We start from the raw sequence: 22,649 nt of genomic DNA on the forward strand, positions 1-22,649 counted from the left end.
TTTTGCCTCGGATATTGCTTACCATTTTGATAAGATATCACGTGGTTTTAACAATATGATCGTAGAGCTTGGTAGTGACCACGGTGGTTATGTAAAAAGACTCAAAGCAGTCGTCTCTGCGCTAAGTGATGATCAAGCAAAAATAGAGGTAAAACTGCATAACATTGTGAATTTTTTCGAGAATGGCAAACCTGTTAAGATGTCTAAAAGATCAGGAAATTTCCTCACAGCAAGAGATGTAGTGGAAGAAGTTGGCAGGGACATAACTCGTTTTATAATGCTAACACGCAAGAATGATATGGTCTTGGACTTTGATTTTGCTAAAGTTAAAGAACAGTCAAAAGACAACCCTATTTTTTACGTGCAATATGCGCACGCTCGTGCTCATTCGTTAATGCGTAATGCTCCAAAAGAGCTCCCAATAGCAGATCCTTCACTTTTAAAGACCGATGGGGAGCTATTCCTCATAAAAACCTTAGCAAAGTGGCAAGATGTAGTAGAAACAGCGGCAAGGCTTTATGAGCCACACAGAATTACTTTCTACTTACTTGAAGTTGCAGAAGCGTTTCACGTTTTATGGGGGTATGGCAAGAGTGATTTAAACATGCGTTTCATATTGGAAGACAACCTAAACCTCACCGCTGCAAGAATGTTTCTTGTGCAAGCCTTAGCGCATGTCATCGCTTCTGGACTTTCCATCTTTAATATAGAACCTTTGGAAGAGATGAGTTGATTTTTTTTGTGCAAGATTGTTTTTTCAACGAATAGAGAAGTTGACAAAATTAAGTAAAAATGTTATAACTTATAGTAGTATTTTTTGGTTAATATATGGCTCACAGTCAAAAAAAGCTCAATGTTAATGTAAGTTTTGACAGTAAATTGGCTCAGTATCTTACAGAAATGGCAGAGATTCAAAATAAAACTATCTCTGAAGTTTTAGTAGGTTTAGTGGAAGAAGAGTTCGAAGAAGATGTAGAGCTATCCGAAATAGCTGACGATCGCCTCTCTGAAGGTGAAGAAGAAGTAGAGGATGATGAAAACATCTGGAAATAAAACTTACACTATAAAATTCTTAAAAAATGTTATTGAAAAAGAAATTCCAGCTCTTCCGGCAAAGATTAAATTAATGGTTCAGGAGGCCATAAAGAAACGCCTTACAGTTGATCCTTTTAATCTAGGAAAACTGTACGAACGTTGTAGTTTGGGCCACCAGTGGGCAGTGCCCAGACACTGGTTCTATGCAACTTAATTAAAAACGTTTGTTTTAGCGTAAGACAACTACCTTTAGCTCATCAGCTCAGTTATAAGCAAAATTTCTGGATTCCAGACAGGAATGACACCATTTGCTGTCTTCAAAAATGAATGTTCGTACAGCTATGCATAACTCTTTCAGATTTCATAATATCTCTTGCCACTCATCTGAACAGATACTCATTTTGGAGGGATACCAATAATAGTTGTGAGCGGCTAGTCCACAAGCATAACACGCTCACGAAACTTTAATGCGATAGCTTGATTTCTACTGAAAGACAGCATTATGCCAAGTGCGATGCTCGAAGATAAAAGAGAAGAACCACCATAGCTAAGTAGTGGCAGGGTTATGCCGGTGGTGGGAAAAACACTTAATGTTACCCCTGTGTTTATTATGAATTGTGTGATGAATTGAATTGAGATACCAAGAATCACCAATAGATTGAATAATTCATTTTCCCTATATGCAACGTAAAGCAAGCGGGCAGAAATGATGCCAAATAACATCAATGTGGCTAAGCACGTAATCAAACCAAATTCTTCTGCTAAAACAGAAAACACAAAATCTGTATGACAATCAGGAAGAGAGGTTTTTACGCTACCTTCACCAGGTCCAACTCCAGTTAATTGACCTCTTTTGAATGCTTCTAATGATTTTATGACTTGAAAGTTATCGCGTTGCGTAAAAAAGACAAAATTGTAAATCCTTTGCTTTATATGTGGGAGACATAAGTAAGCTATTGTAGTTCCAGTTGTAGCCATTCCTATTATGCATAGAAAGTATAAAAGTGGTATACATGCAATAAACATTTGACCAATAAAAGAATATGTTAAAAGCATGGACATACTGAAATCAGGTTGCAAAAGTAACAACACAAAAACTAACAGAAATATTATGATTGATATGTGCATTTTAAACTTCATTCCGCTGGCTAAGATACTAGCTATGACAACAGAAAAAAATGGCCTTACGAACTCAGATGGTTGAACTGAAATTTTGACAATATGTAACCATCGTTTCGCACCTTTTACCTCTATACCAAGTATTATCGCAGCTGCCACTAAAATAGTAAATAAAATGAAACCTGCGAATGAGAGGTTAAGTATAGTTCTTGTGTTGAGAAAAGAAAATGTCACCAGGGTAATTAGTGACAGGACTATATAAATTGTATGGCGCCGTATAAAATAATCTTGTGGTAAAGAAAGACGCTGCGCAATTACAGGGCTTGCTGAATAAACAAGAATGAAGCTTATAGTGAGCAAAAAAAGCACTGGAAGGATGAGATAATAATCCAGCGTTCTATACCAGAATTTAATATTCATTTTGTTCCAATGTGTAATGCCACTATTCCATAGCTCATATTATGAAACTCAACATTCTTAAAGCCTACCTCTTCAATTTCCATTTTAAAATCAGCCTGAGTTGGAAACTCTCTAATGCTCTTCACTAAATATTCATAAGAACTCCTGTCTTTAGCAATTATGCTGCCAATTTTAGGAATTACTTTAAATGAATATAAGTCATAAAGTTTGGTAAATATCTCATTTTGATAGTGCATAGGGGCAAATTCTAAGCAGATAAATTTCCCATGTGGTTTTAATACCCTGTGCACCTCATTTAAAGCCTTCTTGCGGTCAGAAACGTTTCGAATGCCAAAAGCTATTGTGCAATAATCAAATTCGGAGTCTTCAAATGGTAAACTTTCTGCACTTGCACATACCCAATCAAAATTAATTTGGTTTGAATTTATAGCTTTATCACGTCCTCTGCTTAGCATATTTTGATTTATGTCACATACTGTAACCTTAGCACTTGGCTCTTTTCTTACCATTCTTATTGCTATATCTCCAGTTCCTCCAGCAACATCTAAAACCTTAGAGTTTTTTGTAAAATGCACACTATTTACCATCTTATCTTTCCATAATCTGTGCATTCCTAGGCTCATTATATCATTCATGGTATCGTAGCGACTTGCCACGGAATCGAATACCTCTTTAACTAATTGTGATTTCTTCTCGATTTTTATAGTAGACATTACGTAAAGTTGCTTAACTCCTTTATAATTAGTAAAAATTAATTTGAATTAACATAACGACAGGCCTTGAGCCTGTTAAAATCTTCTTCAGCATGGTATGACGACCTAGTCAGTGGGCTTGATGCAACCACTAAGAAACCTTTGGAGTAAGCAACGTATTTATAATGCTCAAATTCCTCTGGGGTAACATACCTATCAAGTTTTGCATGTTTTGGAGTTGGTTGTAGATATTGACCAATTGTAATAAAATCAACCTCAGCACTGCGCAAATCGTCCATAATCTGAAGTATTTCCTCTTTTGTTTCTCCAAGACCAACCATAAGCCCTGACTTTGTGAAAACTTTAGGATTAATCTGCTTTACCATCTTCAACAAATATAGTGAATGAAAATAGCGAGTTCGTGGTCTTATTTTTGCATACAATCTCGGCACTGTTTCAATATTGTGGTTGTAGACATCAGGTGATGCAACAGCAATTGCTTCAAATGCTCCTTTCTTATTTAAAAAATCAGGAGTTAAAATCTCTATTGTTGTTTCTGAAGTTATCTTTCTAATTTCTTCTATGCACTGTATAAACTGATTTGCACCACCATCTGGTAAATCATCACGATCAACAGAGGTAATGACAACATGTTTTAAGTTTAACTTTTTTATCGCTTTTGCTAAATTTTCTGGCTCATGAGGATCTAGTTTATCAGGAATGCCAGTTGCAACGTTGCAAAATGCACAAGCACGAGTACAAACAGAACCAAGAATCATCACAGTAGCATGACGTTTATTCCAACATTCACCAATATTTGGACAGGCAGCTTCTTCACATACCGTATGTAAGTTATGCAGTTTAACGGTGTTTAAGGTTTCATTGAATACTTTACCAGTTGGAGCTTTTGCTCTGAGCCATGGAGGCTTACTATGCATCTGAAACGGCTAACTCTACCTCTTGCTTTACTAAAACTTTTTTCAACCTCCTTTTTATCTTCTGCGCTTTCTCACTTAGTTTAATCGTTCTTGTGTTGAGCAAAAAAGCATCTAAATCACCTTTGTAGTCTATAGTTCTCAAAGTTCTTGTTGCCACACGAAATCTAAACTTTTTATTCAATATATCACTTGTCAACGTAACCTTATGTAAATTTAAAAGAAAGGTACGCTTTGTTTTACGATTCGAATGTGATACCTTATTACCAAAAGATTTTTTTCTATTTGTTAATTCACAAACTCTACTCACTTCAATATACCAAATTATTCTATGTACTTAGATTACCTTATATAGTCAAATAGTCAATACTCTCTTGCTTAATTTTTATACCATATACTGCTTTGTAGCCAAAAAATATCGTAATTTTTTCTATTATAAGAGAAATCATATGCTGAATTTCTAATGCTTTACTGCCATTTGTTACTACTAGATGCAATACACCAGAATTTACATTCTGTGCATATGAGATCTTTTTCGGTTTTGTACACTCTGCTATTTCTTTCCCTACTATATTTCGCCAGTTTAAAATCAGACGTATTTCATTTTTGCTAATCTTATTTTTCATGCATTTTAATGCATAATTTTCAATTATAGACTTTAATTTCTTTGGCCCGCTGTGTTTAAGCATTTTTCTGCTATGAACCAGACTCTTCCATGGTTACAACATAGTGTGATGGATATTGTTTATAAGCTCCAGTAACTGTGTCAACAACAAAACCAGGCAACCACAGTAGGTTTAATAAAACAACCTTATTAAAACTTTCACCTACCATCACATTTAATTGTTTATAACCTGCTTTTTTACAGTCAACAAACAATGATCCCGAACCTCGCTGAATAACCACTACCCCAGGGTTAGATGTGATAGAATGGCTCATTCCAGATGGGTCATGTACGATGCATCTAACTTTTTCTATCAAGTCACCATTATCATCTACTACTTTCATTTGAATTGCTTGTGTAGAACCGGAAAACATTGTTGCAAAGCAACCGGTTAGTAACACAGTTATAGACAATATTAAATAAATATTTAGTAATCTAGAATGTATGCAATATTGATATAATCTAAACACAATAACCTCAAAAATCAATTTTTATCATTCTATAACTTTAACATAGAGTACAATTGTTTGTCAATCCCAGTTGTAACACTGGGATTGTAGCTGCTTTAACGACAACTCTACCCTCTAGCCTCACACCGTAAAAGCAGTATTTTTATGTAAAATTTATCTCAACGTAGCACTTGTCAGGCAAGTCGTAATCACGTTCTATTCAAAAATTTTTGTGCTGCCATCTTTGCCTCATAATTAACCTTATAGCTGTTTTAATTGTAATTGGTTAAATTATTATTAACTTGCCAGGCTAGATCCAAAAAATAGCATAAACAATATGCAAATTGCAATAGAAATCACATTTGCGTATGGTTTATTGCTATGTGGTCAATCTTTCCTCAATCCAAGCTGCTTGAATGGCCTCGAGTATTTTCTCGTTACAGCGTTTTTCATCATCATCAAATTCCTCTAAACTCAAGACCTTTTTTTTAAGCTCAGTGAATCTGATATTAATTATATTCTCATCTGGAAATTTTTCCTCTAGAACCTCTACAATATCTTCTATATCAAGCCATTTCATACTTTTTTGTATTTATCTACTAAGTTAAATTGGTGCCCATGGGGAGACTTGAACTCCCAAGGTCGCAAAACCCACGGATTTTAAGTCCGCTGCGTCTACCGATTCCGCCACACGGGCTTTTTTTTATCTATCTAGAGTAAAACTCTACTACTAAATTGACTTCCATGTCTGCTGAATAAGGAACCTCAGAATATTGAGGTGACCTCAAATACTTCACTGAATGCTCTTTACTATCTGTCTCTAAATAATCCGGAGCCTTGCGCTCTTGTTTTTGTTCAGCCTCTACTACTACAGGGATTTTTGCTGCCCTTTCTCTTATTTTTATTATATCATCTGGTTTCACTCGATAACTCGATATGTTAACCACCTTATCATTAACTGTAACGTGCTTATGAGATATGAGCTGCTTCGCTGCATAAATTGTTGGCACAAGACTAGAGTGGTATAAAACAGAACTGAGCCTTGATTCTAAAATACCGATAAAATTATCAGCCGTATAACCCATTCTGTTATAAGCATCTAAAAATGTACGTCTGAGCTGCTTACTTGAAATCGCATAGTAAAACTTAAATTTCTTATGCGCAGCAAACTGCTTACCAAAGTCGGATAACTTCTTGAATCCAAGAATACCATGTTGACCTGGAGGGTATTTCCTTTTGTTTACTGGGTCTTTAGCTCTACCCCATAAATTTACACCAAGTCTACGGCTAATCCTATACTTTCTAGTGATAACAGTTGTCATATAAAAACTCTCACGATTTAACTTTAGATTATTAAGGATTTTAGCACTCAGTGTCAACTTGTTTTTGCTGGTATAATCTTTTATACTTTATTTTTAAGTTTTTCTATGAATCATCTATCTTTGGAATCTATGGCAAACGCCATCCGTTTTTTATCAATTGATGCAGTACAAAAAGCGAACTCTGGACACCCAGGTATGCCACTTGGAATGGCAGATGTTGCAACTATTTTGTTTGCTAAATATCTGAATCATAATCCTGATGATTCTAAATGGTTCAATAGAGATCGCTTTGTTTTATCAAACGGTCATGGGTCAATGTTACTATACTCAATATTATATTTGACAGGTTATATTAGCATAGATGAGCTAAAAAATTTCAGGCAGTTAGGTTCAAAAACTCCTGGCCATCCAGAGTTTGGCTTGACTTCCGGGGTAGAGGCAACAACAGGCCCGCTCGGTCAGGGGTTTGCCACTGCTGTTGGTATGGCACTTGCTGAATCAATCCTTAAAAAGCAATTCAGAATCAATCACTACACTTACGTAATGCTAGGGGATGGCTGTCTTATGGAAGGAATAAGTCATGAAGCAGCATCACTTGCTGGGCATCTTAAATTGAATAAATTAATAGCCCTTTTCGATGACAATGATATTTCTATAGATGGCACTACTTGCCTTTCCTGCTCTGATGATGTGAAAAAGCGTTTTTCAGCGTATGGATGGAATGTTGACAAAATTGATGGCCATGATTTTGATGCCATATCCCTGGCAATAGAGCGAGCACAAAAATCAGAAAAGCCATCGCTTATTTGCTGCAAAACCATTATCGGAAAATTCTCAAGTCGTGCTGGCACATCCTCTGCTCATAGTGGTGCTTTTACGGAGGAAGGTGTAAAAAAGATGAGAGAGAAATTAAATTGGAATTACAAGCCATTTCATGTGCCAGAAGATGTGAAAAATGCCTGGAAGAAAACTGTTGAGAGAGCAAGGCAAAATTACAGTTCGGTGTCCTTGACTAGTGAGAATAAAGAACTTCACAGAAGACCTGATGAGCGTTCACCAGATTCGGTGTCATCCCAGTGCTTGACACTGGAATCCAGTGAAAACAAAGAACTTCAAAGACGGTTAGATAAACGTCTACCAGACAATATCGATAATGTTTTGGCTAACTTGAAGAAACAAATATGTGAGCTAATGCCAAATGAAGCTACACGTTCTTCTTTCGGCATGGTAATGGAACTTTTAACACAACATATGCCGGAATTAATCGGCGGATCTGCTGATCTTACTGGGTCAAATTGCACTAAATATAAGCACATGAAGGTAATAGATAGTAATAATTATAGTGGTTCTTATGTCCACTATGGAGTGAGAGAACACGCTATGGCAGCATGTATGAATGGCATGGCTCTTCACGGCGCGATTCTTCCTTATGGTGGTACTTTTTTGGTATTTTCCGACTATTGCCGCCCTGCTATACGTCTTTCAGCTTTGATGAAGCAGCAGGTTATATATGTAATGACTCATGATTCAATTGGAGTAGGAGAAGATGGCCCAACTCACCAACCAATAGAGCATTTAGCTTCTTTGCGTGCTATACCAAATCTATATGTCTTTAGGCCAGCCGATGCAGTTGAAACTCTAGAGTGTGTTAGCATTGCACTCGAAAAAAAAGAATCACCTGCACTGTTTGCGCTCTCAAGGCAAAATGTCAATTACATGCATTCTGATATCGATCAATCTGCTAACCTATCGAAGCTTGGTGCATATGTTTTGTGTGAATGTTCAAAAGAATTAAAAGTGACAATATTTGCTGCGGGGTCCGAGGTTGAAATTGCAGTTGAAGCAAGGGAGAAATTGCAGGAAAAAGGCATAGGTACAAGGGTTGTTTCTGTGCCATGCTGGAGGCTTTTTGATGAGCAAAGTGATGAATATAAAGCGGCGATATTAAATAATGACAGCATCAAAGTTGCAATTGAAGCTGGAAGTGAAATAGGTTGGCATAAATATATAGGTTCAAACGGTATATTTATTGGCATGAAAAGCTTCGGAGAATCAGCACCTTATAAAACACTTTATGAGCATTTTAATATCAACGCCGATCATGTAGTAAAATGTGTGTGTGATTCCACTGTAATAGAAACTACTTGACAAACTCCGCCAGCCCCCTTATCATAATATTGAAGGTATTCAGTTATCTTCATCTGTGCAGATTAAACAGCAAGAAAACAACGTAGTTGGCGTCTTATTTTTAATTTTTTGCACTACGTGCACCTTATGTCTTCACAACATTTCTGGGTTTTTACCTATATAAGCTGAAACGCGCTTATAAAGCGTTTAAGACAGTATAGTACACCAATTTGCAGGATTAGAGAGTGACAACTAGCTAACACGGGGTTTCTTTTGCCTTTTTTTCTGCTTAGTAAATTTCTTAAACATTTTAGCTAAGGTTAGTTGCACTTAAAAGCAGCTAAATTGCAGTGTTTAAGACTTAAAGAACGCCAATACTGAAAATAGACAATGACTAGGGCTTCTTTTGCCTTTTTTTTCGTTTGGTAAATTTCTTAATGTCTATAGCTAAACGACAACCGTCATCCCGCTACTTGTTAGCGAGATCTATGCTAAGAGATACCGTGAATAAATCACGGTATGACGGTTCGTGGTGGTATGACGTAGGACTGCTGTCATGCCAGTGCTCCTTTTTTTGTCATCCCAGTGCGTGACACTGGGATCTAGTTCTTACGTTGCTACGTGTTAGCGGCTGAGATACCGCGACGGTATGACGATTTGCAGTTGCATCCTCGTCATTCCGCTACTTGTTAGCGGAATCTATCTGCGGCGGTATGACGTAGGAAAACCTTTCTTGGGTTAGCTATAGAATAACATCATCAGATGAACTAGGCGGTAAGTCTGATTCAACTAATGGGGCAGATTCAGATGATGATTGTGTTGGCTCATCAGACCCAAACAACCATGAAAAAAACCCACCAAAAAATGATGCAATTAATGAAAAAGGCTTTATAAGTATACTAAACAAACTACCAAAAAAAGAGCTCGGCTGTTCTTCTGTTTGTGCAGGTTCTGTGGGAGCAACAGCCTTCACACCTTCATCTTTTATACCAGTTCCTTTTTCTGCACTGATGGTGTTGGTTTTTTCCTCTTCTTTGTTATTATCTGGTTGTGGTTGAATATTATCTGAATCTTCTTCTGAAATTTCTCGTTTCTCTCTTTCATTTCCTATGTCTTTCATGAGCTGTTCATAAGCGTATTTCCAAATATGATGGGGTATCTTCTGGTCCGAATTTAATGAAGAGTCTGTTTCGCTAAACTTATAAACTATTATTTTATCTCCAAATTCTCCTTTAATAATATGATCTTTTTCTTCATTAAACAAATTACCACACTCATTATAGTTAATTTCATCATTAAAAACATAGACTTTTAAGCTTAATTTTGCCAGTTCTTTAGTAACAAATAATCTAGGGAATTCTTTTTCCAGTATACTAACTACTTCATTTCGAATCTGAGTTATCTCATTCGTTTTTAGGTTATTGTGTCTAACCTGTATACTATCTCTGGAATTAATATTAGATATCTCAAAGTAGGAAGGTAACCTCTCTTTTGTTAATAATTCAGCATCTGTATCTCTGTTTGAATCACTCATCCCACACCTCACTGTAAAATTATATTATCACGGCAAAATCATTAATAACCCATGAACTCTATGTTCCTGGATCACGCAAATAATGCCCGTGTTTTTCAGTACATTTGAGCAGGCTGTACATAAGAATCGCAATTGTAGAGCATATTATTGTTAATAGTAAATTTGGTAAAATACCATAGCGAAAAAATTTTCCTACTATATATATTCCAATAGCCCCAAACATCATATTACAGAATGAGAGGACTGCACTACCAAGCCCTATACCTTTGATCGTTTCTAAAGCAGAAGTTACGTTATTGCTGATTACTAATGCAAGCCCAATATTGGCTGGAATCCAGGCAACTTGAAGAATTAATATATTTAACTTGTCCGCGAAATAAAAATATACCAATAAACTATCGGATATTATCGGTAACACCAAACCTATTATTAGCATTTTGCTAACCCCTACTTTTGGTACATACCTTCTATTAATTAAAGTGCCAATTATGTAAAATATGACTATGATCGATATGAGGTAGCCAAAATACTGTACTTCAATGCCCATTGATTCAAATATGAAAGGGTAGTTAGCAATATATGCCCAAAGCCACATGAAAGTTAATCCATGAATGGCTGAAAACCCAAGGAAATGATAATTTCTAAATATTGATATATATTGCTTGAAGATATTAGTAGTTATACTGATTTCATTTTTATTCACAGTGAGTGTTTCTTGTAACTTAAAGTAAATAAAAATAAGCATAGCAATTGCCACAAGTGACATAATAAAAAACAAAAATTTCCAACTATACCCATGTGAAATTATATAACTGCCCACCACTGGAGCTATTCCAGGTGAGAGTGCCACTACCATATTTAACTTTGAAATTACTCTCGAGTATTCACTACCCGAGTACATATCCCTTATTGCTGCATACCCAACAACACCTGCAACACCAGCCCCTACTCCTTGTATGAAGCGAATTAGTATCAAGAGCATAATACTGTCGGCTATATAACACATCACACTTGCCAAAGTAAAAATTGTCATACCAATCAGCATCATTGGACGCCTACCATAACAGTCTGACAATGGCCCATAAATTAATCCAGATACTGCAAATCCAATTAGATTCAAGCTAATTGTAAGCTGCACTACACTGCCTTCTACTTTAAAATAATTGGCAATGTTTGGTAGTGCAACTGAGTATAGGTCAGTTGCCATATCGACAATTGCTACAGACAATATTATAATAAGAGAGATGATATTTTGCGAAAGAGCTGTTTTCACTTAATGATTTATTGGTAAATATGCTTAATTATAATGTATTTTTTTCATTAGTATATTAATTTAACTACTGAAATTAAGAGTAGCTATTCGAGAAAAAGCCTGTGAAGGCTCTATTCAGTAGGGTCAGTGCCCAGACACTGGGATCTAGTCTTTATTATGCATGCAGCCACTTATTTAAAGTTAAATTTTCTGGATCCAAGTAGTCAGGGCACTGGGATGACAGGAGAAGGAGGCTACTTGTATGACATCCTCCCTTGTGGATTCAAATCACAATGTTCGTACAGTTGTGTGCTTTGACACTGGAATCTTAAGCTAGAATCACAAAAAGCCTGAATTTCAATATCTTATCTTTAATTATTCAGATTTAAGTTTAAACACTGAGCATCAGTTGTTCAGGACCTTTGCTTCCGTATTTTCCAGCGAGTTACCGTAAGTAACTGCTTTTAGGTAAAACTTTTTTCCCCTTTGCACTTCGAAAGATATTATTGAATCATCAAGTAGAACAAATTTTTCACCTGCAGTGTGCTGATACTCTTTAGTGCCTTCTTGCCCTCTAATTAGATTGCTAAGCTTATATTTATTTTTATCTATAAGTTCGGCACTCTGAAATTTTACTATCTCTTTTCCAACCAGTGCTAAATTGCTTACATTTATAGTACTAACGTTAGTGCTTGTAAAACCCTCTTCTGTCATCTCAGTGCCCTGACACTGGGATCCAGGAGAAATATGGTCAAGCGCTGGAATGACACCATCACTTAAATAATGGTTATATGAAGAACTCAATACACCAAAACGTAGCACTACTATAAGCCCCTCGTCGGTAGATTCCATTACATATCCGTAAGTGGACTGCTTATTTGTGCTTGCGATAGGCTTATAATCCTTATCGTTGTACGAAATAAAGAGTGTTGCTCCTTTCCAATTCTTTTCCTCATCAATTAAAGTAAAGCTTGCGCTATTACCTTTAACATGCGGTAAATCTATCATTTCTATGATGGTTTTGCTGATGTGAGAAGGAGGGTATTCCTTCAGCATAAGTGACCTTGTTGAAGGAAAAGAAAGCTTATATATGGAGCTGTCATAACCAACACCACTTACTTGAATGGCCATGCTTTCAAATTTTGTTTTTATAATTCTCACCGTATGCTTTTTCTCACCGTCTAAAATCGTTATTACATCACTTGGCACAAGCCATGCATATTTTATCGGCAGCTTGAAACTGTATATATTTCTCTCTTGCCACGAAGAATAAAGTAAAACCTCAGCTATATTTTGCGCCTCTCCCTCCTCCATAATGAGCGGTATTTCAACTGTTATAGCAGTGCCTTGCTTTGGCAACTCAGCATATTTAACATCAATTGGATAGCCAAAATTGCGATTAAAATAAACGACGTTAACTTTATTGTTTAAATCCAGTTGACTAATATTAACAAGTTGCATTTGCTTTGAATTGTTACTGAAAACCGTTTCACCAATTGGCATTACAGTTGTAACTCCCCTGCCCTTTTGAACAAATTTCAGTTTAGAGTCCTGTTCAACCACATCAAAAAAATAGCAACTTTGCAGCATTTTAATAATTGAACGTACGGGTTGCTGGTCGTTTATCACATATCCAGACAATAACCCTTTGACGTTGCTTGTATCGAACTGATAGCTTTTTAAACCTGTTTTTTGTAACAGATCCGATAAAACATCAGAAATATTAAGCTGTGAAAGCTTTCCCTGAATCCAATGGCCTGTTTGCCAGTTATGGCAGTCAGCCCACACATCACATAAATTGGGAAAGTAAGGAAATGGCCTTGCATCCCATGCCCAGAGAAACATTTTTTCTACCATTTCTGAGCTTTGCCACTTTTTTAGCGTTCCTTCAATTGCAATTTTTTGCGAAAGAAAGCTCACCTCTCTGTTTGAATATCGTGGATATTTGCTCTCTATGCTGCCTTTGTCAACAAACACATTTGGCTCATTAGTGCAGCCGTTCATACTGGGAAATCCATATTCAGTAAACCATATTTTTTTCATTTTTGGTTGCCATTTTGTTTTACTACCGCCGGGGTTTATGTGAGTTTCACTCCACCATTTCTCTATATTTTTCCACGCATACCTGCTGTCGTTATACTTTACTTTTTCAGGCTCACTTTTTGAGTAATCATAGAAATAATCATACCCCACTCCACTGCTCCAACCACCCATTACATCTTCCGCGGAATAACCAAAAGGAGGCTCTGGCCCATCAGTCAGTGGAAAATAAGCATCTATGCCAACAACGTCGATGTACTCTGAAGACCACAGTTCATCCATATTATACCAACCATCATATGAATGGTATTCACTCCAATCAGCAGCGTAAGTTACCGTTACTTCTTTTCCAAGCTGAAGTTTTATTCGCTTTGCAAGCTTAACTAGCTCTATAACGGCAGGGTAATTACCTTGTTCATCTCTAATTTTGGTAAGCCGCACAAGTTCAGAACCGATGATAAATCCTTCCACTTTAGTTTGTTTGGCAATGCTTGCATAATGCTCTATAAATTTGTTGTACTGATTCTTAAAAAAATCACTTATATCTTGAGGAGTCCCGCTCAATCTTCCTCGCCACTCTTTATTTTCTGTGTCAAGCAAGGGCATTGGATAGAGCATCACCTTGTAGCCTCTGCTGTGTAGCTCTTCTATATATCTTATCAGCGCTGAATCACTAACTGTGCCACCATATCTTGGGTTTCCATTATCATCTTTTGAAATTAGCTGAGCATCATCTCTGGTACTACTTCCTACTTGCCAATCATCAGGTAATATTGCGGAACCATCTTGAAATTCAACTGCAGGGTATATTTTACAATCTTTAATGTTCAGATCATTCACAAACCAATTGACTACTACCGATACCCACTCAACATTTGGTAAATCTCCCTTTAATTGATCCAAAGAAAGCACTGCATCGCTCTTTTTAGTGTGGTTGTTATGATTTACCCTTTGTGCCAGCCCATATGGGATATATTGGTTGCTGCTTATTTTCTCTTGCGCGATTTTCTTCTGTATTTTTGTATCATACACAAATTCTCCTGAGCCTGGTATAATATTGATATTTCGAATATTTTCTGCTATTGAAAATCCACTGGGCTTTAATGCAGTTTGCACTTCAAATGTGAATACCGGAACGCGGTTATTATAGTCTGCTAAAGGAAAATTCTTGATGACTATGTAAGATATTCCCCTGTAAGCCGGCACATTTCTCTCTCCTTCAATTGATGACATAAATGGATCGGGATCTTGGTCTTCTGTACCGCGGTAAAAAGCATAATCTATTTCATCAAAGCTAAGTGATGTTGTATCTGCCCAGATTCTGTTTAATTTTTCTACTTTCCCATTGCAGATCGCAATTGCAAGCGTTGCATAGTAATTATACTCAACATTCATACCTCTTCCAATTTTGCTTTTGGTGGTTATCGCCTCTTCTTTTATTGGCTGTGACCAAATAATGTTCCCTGCAATGCGAGCAGTACCATAGATAATCGGAATTGTCCTGCCGTAGGTTGAGGTTTGAACTTGCAGATTTTTTAGTCTCGCTCCATGCGTTACTTTCTGTTCTGCATCCAAACCAAATATTGCACCATCGAGCTGTGCACCAAGAAGAGCACCGAGCTCTGAACCGATAATCTGGCCAATTGGCCCAAAAATGCTGCCAACTTGACCTAAAATTGACGATAAAATTATTGTGGACATGATAATCCCCCTTTTTGTTTCTATAGCTAATGTAGGCTCTACGTCATGCCGCCGCAGATAGATCCCGCTAACAAGCAGCGGGATGACGAGCTTATCGTTATGCCGCCGCGAACCGTCATACCGCGATTCATTCGCGGTATCTCTTAGCATAGATTCCGCTAACTAGTAGCGGAATGACGAATTTGTCATTTTACAGCCACTTGGATGACAATTTGCTACTAAATAGTAGGAAATTCAATAATTTACAATAAATAATTGAAGTTTTTAATTAAGAAAAGCACATGATGTAGCTATAATCATTGTAAGCAACAATGAAAAAGTGCGGAAGTAGAAATTTGAGTTGACTTTACAATATTATATTAGCATAATTTAGTATTATAAAAATAGTAGTGAAAATGAAATTTGAAATGTCGGAAGAGAATAGTAAAAGAGTTTTGTCTGGTACAAAACGGATTGCTAATGTTGGTCAAAGCTATCTTGCATCACTGAATAATACAACTAGTTCTGGAAAAAAATTAATCAACGCTTTTTTACTTGTTCCAATCATCGTGCCTACTGCTATAACAGTGTTATCTTTTGGTTTTACTATGCTATTTTTAAATGCTGTAAGTGCTCAAAAAGATGATTCTAAATTATCTAAAGTAATAAAGTTTATAGTTAAATCTCTAATCTGTATAGCTGCTGCTGTGGTTTTAATTCCGTGCATTATATTAAACCTAGTAATTTCACTGATACCATTTCTTATTTTTCGAGCTATCAATAAAGATATGTTTAGTCAAAAAAACATAGAAAACAATCAAGGTCAACCAGTAAATAAAGTTGAGGTGAATAATGGCGAAGAATACAATAAGCGTGTTGAAGAAGAAGCTAATAAGTTAGGGCAACAAAATGATGTGGAGCAAGATCAATCAGACACTGATTTATGCCAACCACTAATGAGAAGTGGTCAGCTACATAATCAACCGACTGTAAAAGTAATATCTCGAGAAGTGGGTAATACGCGATTTGTAGACCAGACTGTTATAGCAAAGGATATAAATAATGATGGTATACGAGATGGTGAAGTGATGATGCGAACAGTTGGAAATGATCGTAACTTCACTGTTTGTAGTGTTGTTACTGGAGATGCTACTAACCAACAAGAAAGCTTCGCTACTGCTATGAAGTTATCATGTAACATTGTTGAGAATGGAATAGATATACAATTTGGCTGCAGTATGCGCACAGGAGATGACAAAGGGCAGGCAATTGAACGTCTTAGACAAAGTGAATCAGTACACACTTTGCTCTCCGGCAATGGTGGCATATTGTCTATAGAGCAGCCTGGTAGCTCACAACGAAAGCAGTAATTATTTCACCAGCGGCAAAGTAATACCATGCTGATTCATATATTTTCCTTTCATATCATCATATGATTTTTCACACTCACTTTCGCCGCTTAAAAATACGAATTGGCATGCGCCTTCATTAGCGTAAATTTTTGCAGGAAGTGGGGTGGTGTTTGAGAATTCGAGTGTGACATGACCTTCCCATCCAGGTTCTAAGGGAGTAACGTTTACTATAATTCCACACCTTGCGTAAGTTGATTTACCAACACAAATGACCAGTACATTTCTTGGTATACGAAAATATTCCACTGTGCTTGCAAGCACAAAGCTATTTGGTGGAATTATGCATACGTCTGTTTCTTTATCTATAAAACTATTCTCAGAGAAATTTTTAGGGTCCACGATTGCTGAATTAACGTTAGTAAAAATTTTAAATTTATTATCCACTCTTGCATCGTAACCGTAAGATGATAGTCCGAAAGATATGACACCTTTACTGCTTTTGTGATCTACAAAAGGCTCTATCATTCCAAAGTTTTCAGCTTTTTCTCTTATCCATTTATCTGGCATAACTGCCATAATTGCCCCTTAAAGTTGTGTAATACTTACAATAATATAAAATAAAATTTAAATGTAAACTGTAGCTTTTGTCATGCAAGTAGCTTGTATCAAATAACAATGTTCATACAGTTATGCGCATGACGCTGGGATGACAATGGATTATTAACTAACAAATTGTACATGGTAAATGATGTCATTCCAGTCTGGAATCCAGAAAACTTACCAGGTAATAAGAACTGGATCCCAGTGTCTGGGCACTGGGATGACACCCTCCTAGTGGAAATTGCTCTCAAATCACAATGTTCGTACAGTAAGCTGCTTGCAGACACCATTGTTACAATGTTCATGCAATTGAAATAGCGGTAATTGGACTAGCTATAGGTCAATCACAAGAGAAAATTAAAGCTTTTCAGTTTGATTTTTTATTACAATAATTAAATTTATGTTCTTAACTAAAAATAATGCTTAGAAACTTTTTCCTGATTTTTGTATTCGTATTATTCACGCCGCTGTCAAATGCTGATGCCAGGAAATACATCAGAATTGTTGGATCTTCAACCGTTTTTCCTTTTATCTCATTTGTAGCCGAGGAGTTCAATCGTGTATTCTCTTTTAAGACTCCAGTTGTGGAATCGATAGGAAGTGGATCAGGGTTCAAAATGTTTTGCTCAGGAATAGGGGAAGACACGCCAGATATCACCACTTCATCTCGCCCTATGAAGGAAGTAGAAAGAGAACTATGTAAAAGGAATAAAATTAATGAAGTGATAGAGATCATCATTGGCTATGATGGAATTGTCATTGCAAATTCAAATCAAAGCCATAGATTTGATTTCACAAAGAAGGACTTATTTGAAACTTTATCTGCATATTCTCAAGAAAATGATAAATTAGTAAAAAATAATAAGAAGTTTTGGTCTGATGTAAATCAAGCCTTACCAAAAACAGAAATTGAAATTTATGGTCCACATCAAAATACAGGCACATACGAAACTTTAGTTAATTCTATTATGTTCGATCAATATTCATGCATGAGCTCGAGAATTTTCAAAGAGAATTATAAAGATCAGGAAGAAAGAAAGAAAGCATGTGGTAAGATAAGGGATGACGGAAGGTATATAGAAGTTGGAATTAATGAAAACATAATAATACAAAAATTGAAAGGTAACAAGAACGCTTTAGGGATATTTAGTTTTAGCTTTTTAATGAGGAATCAAGATAAAATACAAGGGAGCACAATTGCAGGAATTGAGCCAACTTACGAAAATATATCATCGGGAAAATATATATTAGCAAGACCTCTATACCTTTATATAAAGAAAGAACACCTGGATACTGTTGATGGATTAAGAGAATTCATAAAAGAAATTATAGATTCGATCGGCATTGAAGATGGGTACCTATCTAGGCTTGGTTTAATCCTACTTTCAAGTGAAGATATAAAGAAAGCTTCAGCAAAGGTTTATAATATAACGTGACGGCAACGCTTCCTTCTCCTTGTCATCCAAGCAGCCTCCTTTTTTTGTCATCCCAGTGTCACGCACTGGGATCCAGGAATTTTATTAAGTTGGTAAGCATAAAAGTAGCCATTTTATGTAAAAATACAACATTTTGATGATTATGAAAAAGCTGGATCCCAGTGTCAAGCACTGGGATGACATCATAGAGGCACTGGAATGACACCTTCCTAGTGGAAATTGCTCTCAAATCATAATGTTCGTACATCTGTGGAATGAATCGCGGTATGACGGTTCGCGGCGGTATAGCTATAGATAGTATCAGCTATTTAATAAAAAGATCGTAGCTAAACCAAGAAATATAAGAGCTGAGAGAATATCAGTTGTTGCCGATGTTAGGATTGAAGAAGAAACGGCAGGGTCAGACTTTAAACGGTGAAGCATTATAGGAATGAAAGTTCCGATAAACGTTGCAATAATTGACATCATAATCATGGAAACCACAAAAATCATCTCCACTTTGAAGCTGTGAAATCTTATTGCTAATACTATTAATGAAATAGTAGATAAGATCACCCCGTTTATAAGACCTATTAAAAATTCTTTCATCAGTACTCTTTTTGCATTTTGCTCAGTTAGATATTTTGTTGCGATTGCCCGGATGGTTAGCGTTACTGTTTGGGATCCTGCATTTCCGCTCATTGATGCAATTATCGGCATGATTATTGGCAGTACTATAAAACTTTTTATTACATCATCGAAAAAGCCAACTACTATGGAACACACTGTTGCAGCTAAGAGGTTAAACAGTAACCAAGGTAGCCTTTTAATTATAGTTTTATGTATAGGGGCATTTATATCGGCTTTAGAAGATACACCGCTTATTTTGAGTACATCCTCTTCTGTTTCTTGTTGAACAACTTTTATCACATCTTCAATTAAGATCACACCAATAATTTTACCATTCTTATTTACTACCGGAGCCGATAATAGAGAGTAATCTTTAAATATTCTTGCTACTTCCTCTTGGTCTACTCCAGTTTTAATGATTTTTATGTCATGATCCATTATCTCTTTTATTATTGTGTTTCCTGAGTGAGATATTACCTTATTTAAATTAACACTGCCTATAGGCTCTAATTTTGAGTTGATAATGAATATCTGGTGAAATCTTTCTGGTATTTTTTTATAGTTGCACACAAATTCTGTCAGCTGATTTATTGTCCAATAATATGGAGCTATAACCATATCTTTATGTATTAACCTTCCTGCACTTTCTTCTGGGTATGATAGCAACTCCTCTACTGATTTCTGAGTCTTGCCGGGCAAATAGTAAAGTATATTTTCTACAGACTTTCTATCCAAATCTTTCACTATGGTTACTACATCTTCTACATCAAGGAGCATTAGTAACTTTGCTGTATTTTCTATTCCCAATGTTTCTATGATCTCTATTTGTAAATCTGGCACTACATGCACTAGGGCATCACTTAACAAATGTTGATCGAGGATATTAACTAATTTCTCCCTGTGATCACTGATCGAAGTAGATAAAAAATAAGCTAACTGAACGCTATCTATCGTTTTTACAATATTAAGAACATTTTCTAGCTCATCGTTATCAAGTGACTCTATTAAGTCATCAATAGCCTTTTTGTCTAAACCATAATGAGAACTTACTTTAATATTCATTATTTTACCTTATTTCTTAATAAATATACACACTTGATTTCCTTAAACATTAAAGTATAATGAAATTATTTTGAATTAACTATCATATGGTTAAATTTCTATTTTGTTTGCTGTTATTGTTAGTAATAGTAAATATATTAAAATCTAAAGTATAATGAAAACTTATTTAGAAATTCTTGAATATTTTCAAGGCTTAAATAAAAGTATTTCTCTTATCAGGAGGTGTCTTTGACATAGAAAAATTAAAGTTGCGTCTTGAAGAGCTGGACTCCCAAGCGTCGAATGATGATCTGTGGCAAGATAACCAAAAAGCACAAGAAATTTTAAAAGAACGTTCTAAAATTAAGAATGACGTAGAGTCGTTTTTAAAGCTGGAAAGCGATTACAACGATGCCATTAGCTTAATGAAGTCTGCTATTGATGAGAATGATGAAGAATTTTTCTCTGAAGTTGAAAGTGAATTAGCTAAGTTAGAGAAATTAATCAAACTTAAAGAGACAGAATCCTTATTTACTGGTGAAGCAGATAACAATAACTGCTTTTTAGAAATCCACTCAGGAGCTGGTGGAACAGAGAGCAATGATTGGGCTGAAATGCTGATGCGCATGTATATAAGGTGGGCAGAAATTTATCACAACTTTAAAGTTGAAGTTGTAGAAAAATTAGAAGGAGAGTCGGTTGGTATAAAGTCTGCAATGATAAAAATCGTTGGAGAAAAAGCTTATGGGTGGGCAAAAAGTGAAAGTGGAATTCACAGGCTGGTTAGAATATCGCCGTTTGATGCAAATGGTAAACGTCATACCAGTTTTGCAAGTGTAGGAGTAACTCCAGTGATAGAAGATTTAATTGATATTGCTGTGGATGAAAAGGATCTAAAGATCGACACCTACCGTGCTTCCGGAGCAGGCGGTCAGCACGTGAACAAGACTGAAAGTGCGGTACGTATTACACATACTCCAACTGGTGTTGTAGTTCAATGCCAAAATGGTCGTTCTCAACACAGAAATAAAGATGAGGCGTTAAAATTACTTAAAGGCCGTTTATACCAAATTGAACTGGAAAAGAAAGAACAAAAGATGGCTGAAGAATATGGTAAAAAATGCGATATAGGTTGGGGCAATCAGATCAGATCGTACGTTATGCATCCGTATCAAATGGTGAAGGATTTAAGAACTGGACATGAAGTGGGCAATATAAATTCTGTTTTCGATGGTAATATAGATTGTTTCATAGTTAGTGTGCTTACTAAGCAAAATTAGGGTTGACTTTCTTGCCATAATATATGATAATAAAATATTATAAAAGTCAGAGATAAAGTTATGGCGATAAAATATGACCAGTGGAAAAGAATATTAAGTGCAGTTAATGCTGACAAAATTTAAGTAAAGATAACGTAATTGAGAAGATAAAAGAGAAATTATCACAATATTCAGATGAATATACTCAGTTGAGCGAAACTGGTTTTGATGCAGTAAATAAAGGCGGATGGACTCCTTTACACATAGCTGCTTCATCTCACTTCAGTGGAGAGATTGTGAAAACTCTGATAAAAGGAGGTGCGAATATTAATGCGGCAGATAAATATGGAGATACTCCTTTACATTTGGCTATAAATATTTGCAGTGACACAAATATTGAAATTCTAATGGAAAATGGAGCAGATTCTTTATTAAAGAATAAAGATGGCAAAACTTCAATAGATCTTGACACAAGTGGATATGTGGCACAGCTTGCAAGGGAAAAAGAGCAAAAACAAGCTGAAAAAAATGCAAGAGAAAAAGGAATTTTTGCAGGTTGTTCAACTGCATTATTAGGCGCTGCTATAGTAGTGACACTTTTTGCAACCGGGACAGTTGCAGTTGAATTGATGTCTATGATGATAGCAGCAGCTATAGTTACAGCAGCGGCACTAGCAGTTGGTAGTATTACATATAGCACATTAAAACCTAGTACTAAAATGGATGAAACGAAAGAAGCGCAAAACGTAAATGGAAATGTGCCAGGAGGTGGCAAGGAGGGGCAAGGCGGCGACTTGACACAGTTTGTTGAGCCATAGTATCAAGTTAAGCTTAAAATATGATTGAATAGTTGTTAATAATAGTGTATAATTATTAATCTTTTCTAAGCACTTTAGCTATGGCTATTTCCAAGTTTCTCGATCCTAAGAACGACTTTGCCTTTCGGCGTATTTTTGGCTCTGTAAATAATAAGGACATTCTTATTCACTTTCTTAATGATATGCTAGGCCTTACTGGTGTTGATCAGATAGAAGATGTTTCTTTTTTAAGTCCCATTCAGGATCCTGATATTGCTTCTCAAAA

The 22,649-nt window shown here is 36.0% G+C and overlaps 6 protein-coding genes and 1 non-coding gene across 7 annotated transcripts; 2 read left to right on the forward strand and 5 right to left on the reverse strand.

Moving 5' to 3' along the window:
• Positions 1-2,570: 2,570 nt before the first annotated feature.
• LOC105557767 (2-methoxy-6-polyprenyl-1,4-benzoquinol methylase, mitochondrial-like) lies at positions 2,571-3,287 on the reverse strand. The gene has a single exon (XM_012005093.1). It carries the CDS (start codon positions 3,285-3,287, stop codon positions 2,571-2,573), a length of 717 nt encoding a protein of 238 aa, XP_011860483.1.
• A 38-nt stretch (positions 3,288-3,325) lies between these two features.
• On the reverse strand, positions 3,326-4,204 carry LOC105557768 (lipoyl synthase, organellar chromatophore-like). Its single transcript, XM_012005094.1, has one exon. The coding sequence runs from the start codon at positions 4,202-4,204 to the stop codon at positions 3,326-3,328; it is 879 nt and encodes a 292-aa protein (XP_011860484.1).
• Positions 4,205-5,927: 1,723 nt separating this feature from the next.
• Trnal-uaa lies at positions 5,928-6,011 on the reverse strand. Its single transcript has one exon. It is a non-coding gene; the product is annotated as a tRNA-Leu (tRNA).
• A 10-nt stretch (positions 6,012-6,021) lies between these two features.
• LOC105557769 (cyanelle 30S ribosomal protein S4-like) lies at positions 6,022-6,636 on the reverse strand. The gene has a single exon (XM_012005095.1). The coding sequence runs from the start codon at positions 6,634-6,636 to the stop codon at positions 6,022-6,024; it is 615 nt and encodes a 204-aa protein (XP_011860485.1).
• Positions 6,637-6,765: 129 nt separating this feature from the next.
• LOC105557770 (transketolase-2, chloroplastic-like) lies at positions 6,766-8,784 on the forward strand. The gene has a single exon (XM_012005096.1). It carries the CDS (start codon positions 6,766-6,768, stop codon positions 8,782-8,784), a length of 2,019 nt encoding a protein of 672 aa, XP_011860486.1.
• A 7,855-nt stretch (positions 8,785-16,639) lies between these two features.
• LOC105557771 lies at positions 16,640-17,511 on the reverse strand. The gene is made up of 2 exons (XM_012005098.1): positions 17,403-17,511; positions 16,640-17,205 (listed from the first exon to the last, which is right to left on the reverse strand). Exons 1-2 carry the CDS (start codon positions 17,509-17,511, stop codon positions 16,640-16,642), a joined length of 675 nt encoding a protein of 224 aa, XP_011860488.1.
• A 3,221-nt stretch (positions 17,512-20,732) lies between these two features.
• On the forward strand, positions 20,733-22,384 carry LOC105557772 (peptide chain release factor PrfB2, chloroplastic-like). The gene is made up of 2 exons (XM_012005099.1): positions 20,733-21,540; positions 21,762-22,384. Exons 1-2 carry the CDS (start codon positions 20,733-20,735, stop codon positions 22,382-22,384), a joined length of 1,431 nt encoding a protein of 476 aa, XP_011860489.1.
• The last annotated feature ends 265 nt before the right edge of the window (positions 22,385-22,649 follow it).

This window comes from Vollenhovia emeryi, unplaced genomic scaffold (assembly GCF_000949405.1).
Source record: "Vollenhovia emeryi isolate VEMERY1.0 unplaced genomic scaffold, V.emery_V1.0 DF939421.1, whole genome shotgun sequence".
NCBI lineage: Eukaryota > Metazoa > Arthropoda > Insecta > Hymenoptera > Formicidae > Vollenhovia > Vollenhovia emeryi.

Bases quoted from the DNA above. Each gene is read 5' to 3' on its own strand.
- LOC105557767 (XM_012005093.1), bottom strand. From the start codon at position 3,287: ATGTCTACTATAAAAATCGAGAAGAAATCACAATTAGTTAAAGAGGTA.
- LOC105557768 (XM_012005094.1), bottom strand. From the start codon at position 4,204: ATGCATAGTAAGCCTCCATGGCTCAGAGCAAAAGCTCCAACTGGTAAA.
- LOC105557769 (XM_012005095.1), bottom strand. From the start codon at position 6,636: ATGACAACTGTTATCACTAGAAAGTATAGGATTAGCCGTAGACTTGGT.
- LOC105557770 (XM_012005096.1), top strand. From the start codon at position 6,766: ATGGCAAACGCCATCCGTTTTTTATCAATTGATGCAGTACAAAAAGCG.
- LOC105557771 (XM_012005098.1), bottom strand. From the start codon at position 17,511: ATGGTGTCTGCAAGCAGCTTACTGTACGAACATTGTGATTTGAGAGCA. The intron at 17,206-17,402 runs GTAAGTTTTCTG...CACAACTTTAAG, and splicing joins GATCCAGTTCTTATTACCTG to GGGCAATTATGGCAGTTATG.
- LOC105557772 (XM_012005099.1), top strand. From the start codon at position 20,733: ATGAAGTCTGCTATTGATGAGAATGATGAAGAATTTTTCTCTGAAGTT. The intron at 21,541-21,761 runs GTAATATAGATT...CACAATATTCAG, and splicing joins TATAAATTCTGTTTTCGATG to ATGAATATACTCAGTTGAGC.